Raw genomic sequence first — 17341 nt, forward strand, 5'->3', positions numbered from 1 at the left:
TCAGTCTCTGGGTTATAGGTAGTCCACCATTTGGGGTCCAAGCCAACCCCAAACACCCGGGTGCAGAGGTCAAAGTTGAGCAATTCTAACGTGGGCTCCTATGGAGACAGTGGGTTCTTGGAGGTTGGTCTGCCAGCAGGTAAGTACCCGTGGCTCGGAGGGCAGACCAGGGGGGATTAGAAGGGTACTGGAGGGGCCCCAAGTAGGCACCAAACCCACACCCTCAGTGGCACTGGGGCGGCTGGGTGCAGGATGCAAACAGGGCGTCGGGTTTCCAATGAAACTCTGCGAGGGGACCCTGGGGTCACTAAGGCGCTGCAGGCGAGGTCTGTGGGTGTGTCTCGGGCACACCACCGGTTGGACAGGTAAGAGGTCTGCCTAATGATCATCGCTACACCGGGTGTTGATTTCTCCAAGGCCTGTGGGCTGCGGGTGCAGTGGGTTCTTTGGTGTTGGTTATCTTCAACCATGGCAGTCGCGGTCAAGGTGATCCTCTGGATTCCCTCTGCAGACATTGTCGTAGAGGGGTGGAGAGGTGAACCCAGGATGGGCACTTGGTCGCCATCATCTGGGGGTCCTCTCTGTACGGTTCGGCTACCTGGATTCGGGCTGTGGGCATCAGGTGCAGAGTGGTTAGGACTCACGCTTCTGGAGTGGGGTGGGAGTCTTTTAGAAGAGGTTTCTTCTTTTCTTCTTTGGACAGGGCCGCTGTCCACAGGAGCTCTTGATCCTCTGTGATGCAGGCAGTCCTCTGGAGGTTGTGTCGCCATTCTTCTGCAGTTTCTTTGAATCAGGAGACAGGCTGGTAGGGCTCGGGCCAAGTCAGTTGTCACCTTTCCTTCTCTGCTGAGTTTTCAGTTAAGCAGTCCTTCTTCTTCTGAGGTTGTCAGGAATCTGACTAGCTTGGTTCAGGGAGCCCTTAAATACTAAATTTAGGGGCATTTTTAGGGGTTAGAGGGCAGTAGCCAATGGGTACTGTCCCTGAGGGTGGCCAACACCCTTCCTATGCCCACTCCCTTTGGGAAGAGGGGCACATTCCTATCCCTATTGGCCCTGATCCTCCAAATCAAGATGGGGGATTCTGCAAGGAGGGGGGCACTTTAAGAGTGGTCCTGGCTGAGGTGGTGACTCCTCCTTGTTTTTCCTAATTATCCCTCTGGACTTGCCGCCAAAAGTGGGGCTTTGTCCGGGGGCTGGGCATCTCCACTAGTTGGAGTGCCCTTGGGCATTGTAATACGAAGCCTTTGAGACTCACTGCTAGTTGTTACAGTTCCTGCAGAGGGGAGGTGTAAAGCACCTCCACCCAGTGCAGGCTTTGTTTCTGGCCCCAGAGAGCACAAAGGCTCTCACCCCATGGGGCCAGAAACTCGTCTCTCAGTGTCAGGCTGGCACAGACCAGTCAGTCCAGCAATGAAGGATTGGGTAAAATGCAGAGGGCATCTTTAAGATGCCATCTGTGTGCATTTTTTTTTTTTTAAATAAATCCAACACTGGCATCAGTGTGTGTTTATTATTCTGAGAAGTTTGATACCAAACTTCCCAGTATTCAGTGTAGCCATTATGGAACTGTGGAGTTCGTTTTGACAGTCTCCCAGACCATAAACTTAATATGGCCACACTGTACTTACAATGTCTAAGAATGAACTTAGACACAGTAGGGGCATATTGCTCATGCGGCTATGCCCTCACCTGTGGTATTGTGCACCCTGCCTAAGGGCGTTAAGGCCTGCTAGAGGGGTGACTTACCTATGCCACAGGCAGTGTTTTGTGTGCATGGCATCGTGAGGGGGATGCCATGTCGACTTTGCCTTTTTCTCCCCACCAACACACACAACCTGCAATGGCAGTGTGCATGTGTTAGGTGAGGGGTACCTTAGGATGGCACAACACATGCTGCAGCCCTTAGGGACCTTCCCTGGTCACAGGGCCCTTGGTACCACTGGTATCTTTTACAAGGGACTTATCTGTGTGCCAGGGGTGTGCCAGTTGAGGAAACTGGTACTTGTTTAGTGAAAGAACGCTGGTGCTGGGGCCTGGTTAGCAGGGTCCCACACACTCTGTCAAGTCAGCATCAATATCGGCCAAAAAGTGGGGGGAGTAACTGCAACAAGGGCCGTTTTCCTACAGAGATTGATGGCCTTCTCCAGGACTTTGTCGGGGAATGAGAGCAGAGTGATGGGACAGTAGTTCTGGAGTTCGCTGGGGTCTGCCGATGGCTTCTTGAGGAGAGGTCTTAAATTTGCATATTTCAGGCCTCTGGGAAGGGGGCTGCGGTGATGAAGGTGTTGAGGATGGTGGTAAGCTGGAGACTGATCACGTGGCTAGCTAGGTTTAAGAGTCTGTGAGGGCAGGGGTCAGTGGGTGCCTCGAGTGGATGGAGCTCATGAGAGTGTCTTGTGTTCAGTGTGATGTGTAGCTTACAAGCTTCCACACAGTCAGCGGGTGTACAGTGGCAATGGTGGGTATGGTGTTGGGGCGATCAGCAGGAAGGGGGTTAAAGTTTCTCCAGATGGTCTCAGTCTTGTTGTGGAAGTGATTGGTGATTGGCGAGGGCGTTGCAGAAAACCTCAGCGGGCGGCGAGGGGAGGTGGGGGAGATGGTAAAGAGTTTTATGTGGCTTATGGGCGGGCAAACTTGTTGACTATGGTAAAGAGTTCTTTGGTGTGGTTGGCGCTGGTCTCGATTCGGCGAGTCAGGGCCTCCTTGGTGCCTTTGAGCTGGTGGTGGTAGTTGTTGGGAGCCATTTTGAAGGTGGCCTGGTCCAGGTTGTTTCTGGTGGTCTGCCACTTTCTGTCCTGTTGTTTGCATACACATTTTGCCAAGCTGAGTTCTGGGGTGTACCAACTGGCCTGTCAATTGGGTCTGTGCGGTCTGTCCAGTTTGGTGGGTGCAACTCGGTCCGCGGCCCAGGTTTTCCAGGCGTTGTAGTTCCCTACTGCCTGGCTCAGGTCTGTGGTGGCGTTGGGTAGGGTGGTGCCAAGGGCTTGTTTCCAGTTGTGTTGGTTGACCATGGACCAGCTGCGGTGGGGGGGACACTGTGGTTGTTGGGGGTGGTATGCATGACAGAGTGGTCTGATCAGGTGATCTCCGTGGTGTGGCTGTAGCTGATTTTGCTGCTGGACTTTAAGATGGGGTCCACCATGTGACCTGCGTTGTGCGTGGAGTGTGACACCAGTTGTTTGAGGCCTGAGTTGTCCATTTGTTAGAGGAGGTCTATGAAGTTGTTGTCTGTTGGGTCGTTGAGGTGGAAGTTGAGGTCTCCCAAGAAGAGGTAGTGTTCCACTTTGATGGCGAGCGCGGTAATAAATTCAGCGATAGCGTCGCTGATGCCAGGTCGGGGTCCTGGGAGTCTGCAGGCGAGTGGGCCTTTGATAGTTGTGTTTGTCATCAGGGCGGAGCCAGAAGTTCATGTGAATGGTGTGGTCTTGTCTTCTGTGTTGGTGCAGATGATGGTTTCTTTGTGAATGATAGCAATGCTGCCTCTGTGATTGTTGGTGCGGTCGTGATGCTTCATCTTGTAGCCACTGGGTGTGGCGATCTATGGGGAGGAAACAGGGGTTAGCCAGGTCTCTGTAATGAAGGCTACATCAGGTGCGAGGGTGGAGATGGTGTCTTAGACTTCTGTGGCCTGTTTGCAAAGAGTTCTGCTGTTGGTCAGTATGCAGCGTAGTTGTTCCGGGTTGGGGTCGGCCGGCAGGGGTGGTGTGACGTAGGTCGCTGCAGTGGCGGTTGATCTTGGAGTGGAGGTGAAGCATAGGGGATGCAAGTGAAAGGTCCCACTGTGGATCGAGGAGATGCGAGGTAGCAGTTGTTGCTTTGTTCAGGGCGATGAGGTCCGTGGTGGAGTATCTGTGGAGGTGTGGCGAGCCAGGGTTTCTGGCACTGTGCACGCTCCAGACACAGGAGGGCGCGGATGGACTTTACTTTGGTGCACTGGCGGTGCGTTGCGGCCTTCATTTTGTAGGTCAGCGGGTGGGGGCGGGGCTCTGGTGAGATTGGAGGTTTGGAAGGATGGCAGGAAACAGAAACAATGGGTGAAAAGTGGCACAGGGAGTCAGCAATGCTGACTAAGCCCCAGGAGACCTCTCTAGAGCTCCCTGGAGGCCTGGGATGGCAGAAGCTTGGGTAACAGAAGCCTGGCAGTGCCTGGCTAGTGTGGCCGCAGGGGGGAGCTGGCAGTGGTCTGCTCACTCAGGCCGCGCTGTGGCCTTCATTTTGTAGGTCAGTGGGGGTGGGGCTCTGGTGAGGGGGAAAGCGTGGGAGGAGGACGGCAAATAGAAAAAGAGGGGGTAAAGCTGTCCTAGCCCCAGGAGACATTTGTAGAGGTCCATGGAAGCCTCGATGGAAGAAGGAGCCTGGGCAACAGGAGCCTGCCAGTGCCAGGCTAGTGTGGCAGCAGGGGAGGAGCTGGTGGTGACCTGATCCTTTGGCATTACCATTGGCATATCAGAATTCAAGAACATTATGGGTCACTCGCCCTTACCCTCATTTATGGATCTTCAGGTGAAGTATGATTTCAACAGGTCACAGTTCTGTTGTCACCAACTATGACATGGCATCACTCCTCTTTTCAAGGACCTTGATTACTTGAAATACTTTAATCCACTGGAGGCTAAACTGGTGATGGGCCCCCTTGGCGATGCCTTCTGTATGCTAAGCAGGGTGAGGTAGGACCACTGATGGATGAGGATTATATTATATTTTTCAGTGACGCAGCTATTTCCTCTGTTCTTGCGTTGTTGAATGTAAATATCTCCACAAGGTATACTACTCCCATGATACACTGTGCAGCATACACAAGAGCACATTCTAACACACCGTCTGAGAATGTAGAGCTTTTCAAAAGGGATCTTAACATCCTTCTCAAGAGAATCCATGGGGCCCATTGCACCTCAGTTATGACAGTCATTACTACCCAACTTAAGGGTAGGTCTATTTTCCTTACTTGAATTAAGGCCACATGTAGCCTTGCTCTGTCCTCTAATAGGTTGTGATGTCTTTCATGTGTTAGTAAATGCATTTTAGGCTTGAGAGAGAGGTTGTTACAAAAGTTGTAATTTGTTTTAAATATCTTGCTTTTCGTTTTTAAACTGTCAGATGTCCTTTAATTTCTCTGGCTGTAGTGTGAGAAGCATATGTGGTAAGCAGACATTTAAGTCAAACGAAGAGGCACAGTTAGTGTGAACTCGAGCTTGATATGGAGTTTATTTTGGGATCCAGAATAAGAATCAACGAGGTTCTTCCTGATTTATATTTTTCATATCTTAAAATGAACAGACAACAATGAATGTTTGTGTCATTTGTATATATGGGCGCAGATTGACCAAACTAGGTGTTGCACGGTACATCTAGACTCTGACAATGATCGAAAAATGTATTTGATGAACATTATGGAAAGGTTTTTTTATTGTACTGTGGTTTGGGTATCTTTCTTTAATCCAGTTGCAGAAGTAGGCATTAAATTTCATCACACGGCTAATTTATTAGACAGTTTAAACTGTTTTATTATGAAATGTCATTGTTGATGCACATCATCTCATTCAGTTAAAAAAAACAATGTTTTCTAAATAGACACTTCTACTACATATTTAAAAGAGGGCATTATTTAGAGTTTGGCAGACAGGGTATTTACTCCTTCAAAAATGAAGCAGATATTCCGTCCACCATATTACAAGTGAAGTATAGTTATTACCACTTTAAATATGGCAGACAGACCTCCAACACATTTTGACAAAGTACCCTGTTTGCCAAACTCGAAGTAAAGCCCCTAGTATTCCGGATATATATTAAGATATTATTTTTTTCTTTTGAAAGTCAAGTCCCGAAGATTCAGAAAAGAGACGTTCCAATGTTAAGGCATACCGCAACTTCTTGAACAGAGATGGTCCCAGAGCCCTGGGTTCAAAGGAAATACCACAGGTCAGTTCTAAGCCACCTTATCAACATAACACACTACTGTCCATTATCCGTTTCTTGAGAGATTGGTAAAGCATAGTATTTTCAGTGGTCACTGTTTATTGTCCATGCTTATGACTTGCAGTGCTAAGACTTCTTGTCCTCTTTAGCCTAGCTTTAACACTTAGGTGAATGTACTATATATAGGGCATTCCTGTATGACTAACCTTTAGCTTCTATGAGCGACAAATGTTTGGATGGAAGGCCTTCTGAATGGCTTTGGAGAGTGTGCTTCCCTGCACTCCGCTGATCTTCTGGCAAGTCACCAGAAAGTTGCTGTAGTTTGTTTATTTTTACCTTGGTGAACATGACATTTATTGATGTTCACGGTTTACGTCATTTGTGACCCTAGAGGTTGGCTCAGAGTTCAAGGGGTCATGCAAAGTGCACCTCTCTTCTACAGAGTGACTACTGCTCTCTCTAACCACACTGTGGTAAACTGACATTGGAGACAGCCTTAATTCATATTCACCTGTACTCATTGAGAGGGGTTCCCTAACAGCTCTCTTCTGAAAAAACCTGTTCCATCTCGCTTACCTAGGTTGTTTTAGCCTCTAACATGTATTTGGTATGTGTTTTGAGAGTGACTGTGGATCCGTTGTGTTTAAGGTAATGTAAACTGAACTGGTATCTATTCTGCTGGACATTCCAGCTCCCAAGTGCCCCTTTCTAGTCCTTGCACAAGCTTGACAGGTGAGAAAGAAATGAGGTTTCATCTGTGTTTAGCTCAGGCTTCCCTTCTGCTGGGACATTCCTCTCCTTGCCTGGTGGATCTCCATTTTCACTGTAGCCAGGGCCCCCTTGTCTGAATTTAAATAACGTTTCTTCCTGGAAATAGCACACACAGGTATCAAGGGGCATCCGAGGAGGACAGCAGGCTCTCCCACATGCTGTGATTTCACAGTGAACGTGTAGAAAACATGCCCCCCGGACTGGAGGGGCACCCAAGAATTCAGAAGTAGCAGAAACCCTGAGTAAATCAGCATGTCCATCAGCAAACAATAAAAGAGTGACATCATTGGTCAGGGGGCTGTACAACATTTCATTTTTCTTCTGAGAATGGCCACTTACTAGGGTGGTTAAGTAAGCGGTGACTCCAGAATGGAATTCCCTTGAGTTGCCAATCTTCCTGCCAAATCGAGTAATAGGATCTGGGCTTGAGAAGGGGTTTGTATGATTCATTTTGCAGTTGGAAAGGAATTTGCTAGTCTGATGGCAGGAGCTTAGCTTTAGCTCACCAAGAGAAAGACTGTGAATCAGCCAAGCACAAAACCAGCTTTTTGTGAGGACCTCTGAATGGCAGCTCTAGAAGGGCTACCTCTTTGAAGCAAAAGAATGCTCGATGCTGCTTCCTGAGATAAGGAAGCTTGCTGTATATCAAACAAGAGAAATAGGAAGTTCCTTACTGTCATTGAAGGTAAGACAGCTTTGTCCTAGACTCCTCTCCTCTTGCAGCTTGTTAGTGTTTCCAATTACCAGGTGTAGCTGTGGAAGGTTACCCTAAGATGAGGAATTTACCATTTGAACCCTTGGTTCCTGCCCCAGGACTTGTGTAGTCTCCAGATTTGGCCTGACATGTCCTGCACTAGTAGCAAGCAGTCCCACCTCTTTTTGTGCCACATGGCCACCAATTGGTAACTTGACCAGCCTCTACTCTTCTATAGCTAGCTCATTGCTACTGGACTAGTGGGACTGGGGTGCCTAGACACCAGGCATCATTAACCGGAACCCTAACACTACTCAAGCTGTGTTCCCTCCAAGGAAGCGTGGACATTTCTGTTCCTTTGGATGGTGAGACAGTGGCTGGACTAGGAACATTTTATTTTTTTATCAATTGTTAAAGCCATATCACTGCAATAAAACTATTGGTATTGTTATTCTTGCTTTGAGTAATCTTGTACAACATGGTCATTGAATTTTATTGTTAACTGTCTTGACGGTGGTTAGATTCTAAGTACTATGAAACTGTTTGTCATCAGAACTTTGGCCCACAGTCGTAGAGACTTTTGATTTTAACTGTATATCTTAGTTTTGCATGTACTATATTCGTCTTATGTGAAATGAAGTATTTTCCTAGTAAGTAATAAGTAATGAACTGCTGGACATTGGCCTTATTAGCTGTAATTACTATGTAAACTGTATTCTGAGTATCTATACTACTGAAACTCCTTAATAAGCCTTCGTGCTCTGTCTTGCTCAAGTGCTGCAGAGAAATACTGATTATCCATTTTGGGGGTCCAGTAGTACTATGGCCCCAGGGCACCAGTGGTGAATGACTCACACTGATACAACAGGAGCTTAGTAAACTCTGACTACCCTGATGCCCCAGGAACCTTGCCATTAAAACAATATACTGTGCAATGGAAGTCTGGCATCATAAACTAGATGAAAAGGTCTTAATGTTCATGGCTTGGAGTGAGGTTGTAATGAATTGCTGTGAATTCTATTGTAGCACCTCACATTCAAAGCAGAATATTAGTATTCAATTATGGTGACTCTGAATCTCCTTTGAATTTCTTTAGGAGGCCTGTAAAAGGTGTGCTTTGGGTGGTATAAATAATACAACACAAAAAGAGGGCACTATCTATCAGGAAATCTTGGAATTATATCTTGGTGACAAACATAGGCATTTGCTCCATAATGATACTTTGTACTGCCGTTATAAGGTATTAAAGTGGCAGAACGCTATGAGCGGCCAAATAAAAAGCAAAATCTCAACAATGAAGAATAAAAGCAAGGCACATATTTTTAACAGTACTGGAACATGCCCCTAAAACTTGATACCATAAAACCAAGGAATAACAACACCTCGTACCTAATCTTCATCCTTAAGACAGCCCACTGATACACTGACCCCTCAAAGCAGCATCCTATAATAATAAAAATGTACTCTTCTCATCATGTCCCTCTTCTTTCCTGCAGTGTATCTCTTCCTAAACATGATCTGATAGACTTCTAGCCCCAGGTTTCTTACCTTACAATATTTCCCAGGTGTCCGACTAGATCCAGACATTTTGAAGCAGTGCCTTTGTGCGCTGGCAAGTGCCATTGATCGGCTCCATGTCTGCGTTGTCTGTGCTGTATTTGATGTGCGTGGTGCCTACATAGGCACCACCCCAGCACACTAACATCAGTTTTTTTTTTTATTTCCATGCCATCAATACAGATCTGAAGAGAGCTACCTAAGTCCATTTTTGTGACTGTTTTTTCGACGTTGTCGAACTCTTTTGAGCTTTTTGCTCCCATTGTGCATAGGGATGTCCCCTAAATAACCTGTGGTGTTCATGACATAGGCAGCTGTCTGTGACAGACCCACCTGGTTTGCCTCTGGTCCCTGGAGACGAGACTCGACTCCAAGACATGCCCCGACTGTTGCGCCATGAATCCCAAGGTGGTTCGGGAGTGTTCCTTGAAACTCTTGGTGGCCTGATGCCAGTCAGCTCTGTGATGCTCCAGGTTGCGTGGAAGGTCCGGGTTTGATTGCGAAGCCATTCATTATGCTCATCACTGTGGACAAAGTAGTCGTTAGGTAAGTCACATAAAAAGTCTAAGAAGTTGAAGTGCTTTCAAACTTGGGCACACTGATCCAAATCTACGGACAAGGCACAGCTCTATCCCCGTTCCCAATTGGTCACGGGGCCTGAGTCTGGTTTGCTCCACGCCTCCCAGAATTTCCCAGAGCAACCCCCGCTCAGTTCAAGGATTTTTATGAAGCCATGCATCTAATAATTTAGCTGGTCCAACCCTCTGGAGTTCCTTTGGGACCCACAGGTTTGGCAGGTTCCTCCACTGGATTCCAGCCAGCGGATTTGAAATTCGGCCCTGTCGATCCGTTCCTGGGTCGGATCAGCTCTGGTCATAATGCTGCATGCTTCCCCGATGCCTTTTCAGTGACGATGCCAAAACCCAACGATGATGCCGACTCCATTGTTATACCTGACTCCGATACGGAGCCAAATCTGCATCACTCAATGGCAGCTCAAGTGCCGCCCAGAACACAGCCTTCTGAGTTGGCGACAGTGCCTACTTTGTTCAATAGAACAGATTGGGGAAGATCTGAGAATCCTTATAAATATTCCAATCCCTTGAAAGAGCCTGGGGATAACTGGTATGAGGCACTAGCAGATACCAGTGGTTTGGACACCTCCCACGATGCTGGCTTAGTCTCTCCTCCTAGTGTGGCTATGGAGGAAGGGACTTCATTTGCCATGGTAGTGACAAGGGCAGCTGAGGTCTTAGACCTTAAGCTGCCCTCTGTGGCAATGAAGACTAACCTCTTGACAGGCGCTTCAACCAGGAATTGCCCCCAGAGAACCTCTCCTTCCTTTTAAGGAAGCCCTCATGGATGTCCTGCTCGAGACATGGGCTTAGCCCCTCCCAAGGACTCCTGTGCACAAGACTATTGCCCTGCTCCTGGGAACCCAACTTTCCTCACCCAGCAGCCCAGCCCAGACAGCCTGGTTGTCCAGGCCTCCACATCCAAAGTAGACCCTGGCGTGTTCCCTACCAAAACACCGGATAGGGAATCCAAGAGGCTGGACACCTTCCAGGATGTTCTTTTATGCCAGCCGTCTACTGTGGTCGGTGAACACTGCATGCCTTTTAGGCCAGTATTCCCACATAGATAAGGACTTGGTTGCATAAGTGCTACACATAGTCTCGGAAGATGCTCGAACTATCCTGACCCAGGCTATTGCTGATTGCAGGAATGCAGCAAAGTTCACCATATGCTGCAGCCTGGGTACGACCAACTTGCTAGGCAGAGCACTGAGTTTATGAGTGGCATTCTGTCACCATCCTTGTCTGAGGTCTGCTGGCTTTTCAGTGCTCAAGCGCCTTAAGGACAGCAGTGCCCCAGCCTGGTCATTGGGGCTCTTGAAGGCCCAGTGCTAGCTGGCCTTTCTTACCTTCCATGGCTACAATAAGGGTTACAAATGTGTCCATTTCTGCCCAGCGATCACGGCTAAAGAGCTCTCCAGTCCTTTTGTGGCTGCTGAAGCACTTTTGACAAGCCCCGTGGGACCCAAGGGCAGAGATCTTCCCAGTCTGCCACCTCCCTGGAAGTCACAGCCTCCAAACACATTTTAATATGCCCTCTCATGACTACAGGAAAGAGGTCGGTGGCAGGATAAGCACTACCAGCCCTGATGGACATCCATCTTCTCGGAGTAATAGGTGCTTCAAATTGTTCAGAGGAGTTATGCCCTTCTATTCACAGAAACTCTGCTGCCCATACCACAGTCTGCAGACTATCTGATGGAGGATCACCTCTCCCTGCTGCATCAATAAGTGAAGGCTCTTTTGGTCAAAGTAGCTGTCAGGAGGGTTCTAACATCAGAAGTACGTAGTGGTTGCTGTTCCCTCCACTTCCTGGTGCCTAAAAAGAACAGAGGGATCCATTCTATACTGTACCTGTAGCCTCTCAACTATTTCATGAAAAAGGAGAAATTCAAAGTGCCTATTTTGGCTTGGGTCCTGTCTGCCCTGGACCTTGGAGACTGGATGGAGTGTTGGACTTGCTTGGTGCCAATTTTCACATACCCATCCTGCAGGCCGAACAGAGGTTACCTGCACTTTAAGTTTGCTGTGGTCCCCTTTGGCATTACCAGCGTCCTTTGAGTGTTCACAAAGGTGACAGTGGTGATTGCAGCCCATCTGTGCAAGTCAGGGGTCACAGTCTTCCTCTACCTGAATGACTGGCTGCTAAAAGTGGGCTCACCCCAGGTAGTTGTCGCCCACCTTTAGAACACCGTGGACCTCCTGCATTCGCTCAGGTTCACTATCAACGTGCAGAAGTCACACCTGACTCCCTCTCTGATGCTCCCTTTCATTTGAGCCGTTCTGCATATTGAGGCTACGATTCCAATGTTTCAGTCTCTACCCTAGGTTTTGGTGAGACTGACTCTTAGGCTGCTGGATATCATGGCTTCCTCCATCTTGCTGGTAACACTTGCCTGCAGGCGTATGTGTGCTCTTCACTGGGATCTGAAGTGCCAGTGGGTGAAGGAGGACAATCTTTCCGATCTGGTCCGGATATCGGATAGAGCTACAAAAGATCTGCAGTGGTGATTGACGTACATTGAAAGGGTCAGTGTCAGACCCCTCTCCTTCTCCACCTAGACCTCACAGTGGTGACAGATGCATCATTACTGTGTTGGTGTAGCTGTTTGGGAGCGGTGACGAATCAGAAGACTCTGGTCTCCAGCTGAGTCTCCACTCCACATCATTTTGTTGGAGTTGCGAGTGGTTTGTACGGTATTAAAGGCACCTCTCCTTTCCAGCAAGAGAAGGCTAGTTCAGGTGCTCACAGACAACACTGCTGCTATGCTTTACTTCAACAAACAGGGTGGAGTGGGAGACATGGACCCTGTGACTCTGGGCATGGCTGGAATTCAGGACATCTTCCTGGTCGTACAACACCTGGCAGGCTCTCTGAACCACAGGGTGGACAAACCCAACCGTCAATGCCTTGCAGATCATGAATGGTGTCTCCATCCGGAGGTGATGCAAGGTCTCTTACATGGCTGAGGAGAACCTAGGTTAGATCTATTCACCAATGCCAAGAATGCACAAGGCGGTTCTCATCCGAGATGTGTTTTGTCTAGAGTGGAATTCAGGACTCCTGTATGCCTTGCCACTGACACCACTTCCGGCCAAAGTTCTCAAGAAGATCAGGAGTGATGGGGCACAAGTCATTCTTGTCTCTGGATCAGATATGGAGACTGTGGTATGAGCAACAGTCCTCCGATCAGGCTGTCCCTTTGGAAGGATCTCCTGTCTCAGCAGCAGGCCATGGTCCTGCACCCGAATCTGCGCATGCTCCGCTTTCATGCCGAGAGATTGAACAGCGGCATCTGACAGTCTTTGACCTCCCTTCAGAAGCCTGCAAAGCCATTCTGCTAGCCAGGCGTCCCTCAACTAAGACCATATAAACCTGCCTTTGGGACAAATTTGTTTCTTGGTACGATGCTGAGCATGGTGATTCCCTCCCTGCATCTTTGTCCGAGATCTTGTTTGTTTTATCGTTAGCCCAGCAGCGCTTTCATTTGGGCACAGTTAAAGGGCATATTTCGGACATATTGTCTTCCTTACACATGCTGAATCAGCCCTCATCAAGCAAGGCACCAGTTGTAACCCGTTTCCTAAAAGTCCTCCCTCATATGTTTCCCCCAAAACCCTTCATTATGCCCCAATGGGACCTTAATTTGGTTCGAACAATTTTGATTTGCTTGTCCTTTGAACCCATTCACATTGCCCGTTGCATTTATTTGTTTGTGACCATTACATGGGCCAGGTGAGTTAGTGTGCTTCAGGTACTGTCTGTGCACCCTCCATACATCAACCTCTTCCTAGATCAACTGATTCTCCGCACCTGTATCTCGTTCCTACCGAAGGTAGTGACGTCTTTTAATCACCAGCCAGAGTGTCACACTGCCAACTTTCTTTGCACCACCTCACCTTTCTAAAGAGGTGGAGAGACTTCATTCACTAGACCCAAAAGAGCATTGTCGTTCTACATTGATGGCAGCAAAGAACACAGGCTGAGCAATCAACTCTTTGTTGGGTTCGCCGGAGCAAAGAAAGAAAAAGCCATGCACAAACGAGCAATTTCTAGATGGATTGTGCTCTGCTTTAAGGTCTGCTGCGCATTAGCCAAGAAACAACCCCCTCAGGGCCTGCGGGATCATTCCAACAGAGTCAAGGTTGTGACCACTGCATTAGCTCATAGAGTCCCCTTCCTGGACATCTGTCAGGCTGCTTTGCGGGCTTTTCTGCCCACGTTTACCAAACACTACTGCCTCAGCTATCAGGTCCGTCACGACAGGCACTTTGTCCGTTTGGTCCTGGACATCTTTGTCTAATCTGTTTGTACCTCCAGGGAGGTATTGCTTGGGTATCTACTTTTTTTTGTTTTGAAGTTTTTTATTAGAGAATTGCAATAGTACAAAAATGTTGCAGACTTAGAACAGATTATAATACACCACCATGTTTTTAGTGAATTACAAATGAGATTAACTATGATTTAAACCTTTGTGGAGAGATGGGAGATAGGAAAGGAAAGAGAGGGGAAGAAAGGGTGGAGGGGGGACCTTCGAGAAAGGGGGGAAGGGACAGAGGCATAATATTGAGGGAGTTGCGCGTCACTGCCGGTGGGTAACAACCTAGATTCTATCTTGCCTGAGGGTTCCGGAGAGTCCTGGTGAATTGTCCCCCTTATGATAACGGGGCAGTGTGTCTGCGGACCAATAATCAGTGCGCGGGCAGGGCTATCTGTCTGTCGGGCCAAATGCTAAGAGCCATAAGCCATGATGGGATAGGACTGTAGAGGACTGTAGGCGGGCACGTTATGGCACAGTTGAGGCAGAGAATGCGGGGAATAACAACCGTCGTCAGGGTGTACCATCGGAGCATTGCTTCTTGTTTGTGGGACAAGTGGCATGCATCGGAACTGTCAGAGTGAACTTGGTTTGAAGGGAGGAGATGGAAGAAAGAATTAAAAAAGAGGGGCAGGGGGCATCTGGGTTAAGAAAGGTACTGGCGATAGATAAGAGGGCGCATTCGAGGGGAGCGGACTAAAGAAGGGTAGCTGTGAGTCCAGATGAGGGCGAGTGAGGTAAAGCTAAAGTTTAGTATTGCACTACATGGGAATGGTATGGAGGATACAATGGAGACAGGGTAGAATAGGCCAATATGCTGTTTTGGGGCAGTTTGGGGAGGAGGGGACTGGGTGGTGAAGGGGTCGATTACGCGAGGACAGTTGAAAGAGATTACAGCGACAGCAGTCTAAGTTGAAGAGTGACGAGGGTAGGTAAGGGGAGGGGTGGGGGTAAAAGGGTAAGTACAATGATCCAGGTCTGTAGGGCACCCAACTCCCAGGCTGTTCTAGCAGGATGAAGGAGGCTTGAGGCGGGAAAGGGGGAGTGGGAGGAGGGGGGTGGCGGGAGGGGGCTGGAAGAGGTAAGGGGAGATGGCTGAGGTCGCAGCAATGGCAGCAGTGATGAATAGTGGCGAAGAGTGAGGATGGCAGGTAGTGAGTGGTCTGTTGTGCTCCTGTGAGGAAGGGAGTCCATATCTGATTAAATAGGGCTGCCTGATCCTGCAGGTTATAAATTACACGTTCATATGTGGCAATCCGGACCATTGCCACTATCTACTCTTCCACAGCAAGGAGTACGGTCGACCTCCAGTGGTGGAGGATGCATATCTTCGCTGTCGCCAGCACCAGTGGTGGAGGATGCATATGTTCGCTGTCGCCAGCACCATTTGGAGCAGCCTCTGTTGCAGTCATGACAGAGCGGGGAGAGGTCCCATGTCATGTAGAAGTATGAGAGAGGAGGAGAGCGGCGACCAAAGCGGTAAGGAGGGCCTGAGAGTGGAGCCACCGCTTCCCACAAGGGCTGGACGGATGGACATTCACATAGGACGTGAAGCAAGTCACATTGGGTCTCCGAACAGTGCCAGCAGTCCGCATGTGGTAGAAGTCCTGCTCTGTGTAATTTCACAGGGGTCCAATACCAGTCATGGATTATCTTAAAGAGACAGAACTTCAGCCGGGCTACTCTGTCTAGTGCACCAATTACTTCTGACCAGTCTTCCATGTCAAAGTCCTGTAAGCGAGTCTGCCATTTAAAACGTAGTGTTGCAAGGAGGGGTTGTGAGTATAGATGACTCATAATTACCTCATATAGACCAGCCATTACACCTTTATGGTGACCCCATGTCTTAAGATAGGTAACTACTGACGAGGTCTGGAAACCGAAGGGGCGGCTCCCATACTCTGCTGAAGGTAGTGCTTAAGTTGTAGATAACGCCATTCCTGTTGAGGGTGGAAACCGTAGCCCTCCCGTAGGTTCCCATATGGTTTGAGTACCCCTTCTTCAATAATCTCGGCCAGGCTGTCAATACCTGCCATGCTCCATTGTGGCCAGCTGAGGGTGTGTCTCCCTACACATAGACCGTCATTGCCCCAGAGAGGGGCCTGAGCATGTAAAAAGGGGTATAATCCGTGGAGGCGGTGTGCCCTGCATCAGGCTGCATGCATCGCCTTTAGGATCGGGTTGATTGGGCTGGTTTGAGAAGGGCCGGTGCAGTACAGTCCACTAAGGCTGCCTCGATGTGAGAGCAGCAGCCTTTTGGTGATCACCCATTGTGGATGATCCAGTTATACGGGGAGCATGTATACCAACTGGGGCAGGTAGAGGGCAAGGGCGTAATGTTCCACCGAAGGAAGCCCCAGACCACCATAGGAGCGACGTGCCATAAGCTTTGCTGACGCCAGTCAGGGATGCATGGAACCCCACATGAATGCTCTGATCGTTTCATATATCGGTCTCAGAGTCTAAAGGGGCACCTGAAGGGCTATCATGCCCAACATATATTTAAAGTGTGGTAGCTTGACCATTCTCACTGCCTGTACACTACCCCACATGGAGAGGCCCAACTGAGACCACTTCTCAAAGTCCATTTTCATGCGAGCAACGAGAGGGTCCAGGTTATCTGCCACTGTAGGTTCTAGTCCTCGGTTAACAAGTATCCCCAGGTATTTGAGGCGTTTCAGGGTCCATCGGAACGGAAATCCATGTATCACAGCCCTTGTTAATAGTGAGAGGGGCAGCTATTCACTCTTGTCCCAGTTCACCCGGTAACCGGATAGCATTGCAAAACCCTCAGTGATATCAAATATGGCTGGTAGGGAACGTCCCAAGGCTGCTAGGGTCAGTACGATGTCATTGGCATATTAATACATTTTTCTGTTTAGAAGGCCCCCTATAGGTTTTTAGTGTCTTCACCAGCTTTCTAACATGGCTGCATGCTTCTGGCGTGAAAATGTAATGAAAAATCTGAGTTCAGTGCACTGTGTTGGCACTTATATAGACTCTGCGCACGTTACATCGGGCACTTTGAACCATAGATCTGTTGCTCTTTCAGCTGTGCAAATCTTATTCTTTCTACGGATGAGCAACATGTTCAACGAGTGTGAAAGAGTATCATTTCTATTCTTATTGCAGTGATGTTTTGCATTATTAATGAGAAAATTTTCCAATTTGATTGGACTTTCAACAGTGGGAAACCCAATAACATTTTAACAATAAAGCCTTTAAGGTTGTCCCTATTATAAGTTTATAGTGGCTAAGTAAGAGCAGAGATTTTTTTCCCTTTAAGGAATAAGACATCAAGCCATAATAGTCCTGTGTCAGCGCAAATAATTATTAGGGTCCTGTCCATAGTAGTTAAACATATTAGCTATTAAAAAGTCTGTATCTCCCCTTACTTGAATAACTAAATGCAAAGTTTGTTTATGAGGTCATCTGCAACTTACTTATGACCTTCTACAGAGGCTGGGTTTCTTCATGAAGCTATGGAAGTTCCCCAGCAATGTCTGCAG

The 17341-nt window shown here is 48.3% G+C and overlaps 1 protein-coding gene across 1 annotated transcript in view; it reads left to right on the forward strand.

The window, feature by feature from the left end:
- Positions 1-17341, forward strand: part of RFC1 (replication factor C subunit 1) — a 622078-nt gene that overhangs the window by 281979 nt on the left and 322758 nt on the right. Inside the window, exon 10 of the mRNA XM_069202064.1 lies at positions 5815-5919. Coding sequence (XP_069058165.1) covers positions 5815-5919 — 105 coding nt within the window. The remainder of the gene's footprint in view (positions 1-5814; positions 5920-17341) is intronic.

Source organism: Pleurodeles waltl, chromosome 1_2 (assembly GCF_031143425.1).
Source record: "Pleurodeles waltl isolate 20211129_DDA chromosome 1_2, aPleWal1.hap1.20221129, whole genome shotgun sequence".
Classification (NCBI taxonomy): Eukaryota; Metazoa; Chordata; class Amphibia; order Caudata; family Salamandridae; genus Pleurodeles; species Pleurodeles waltl.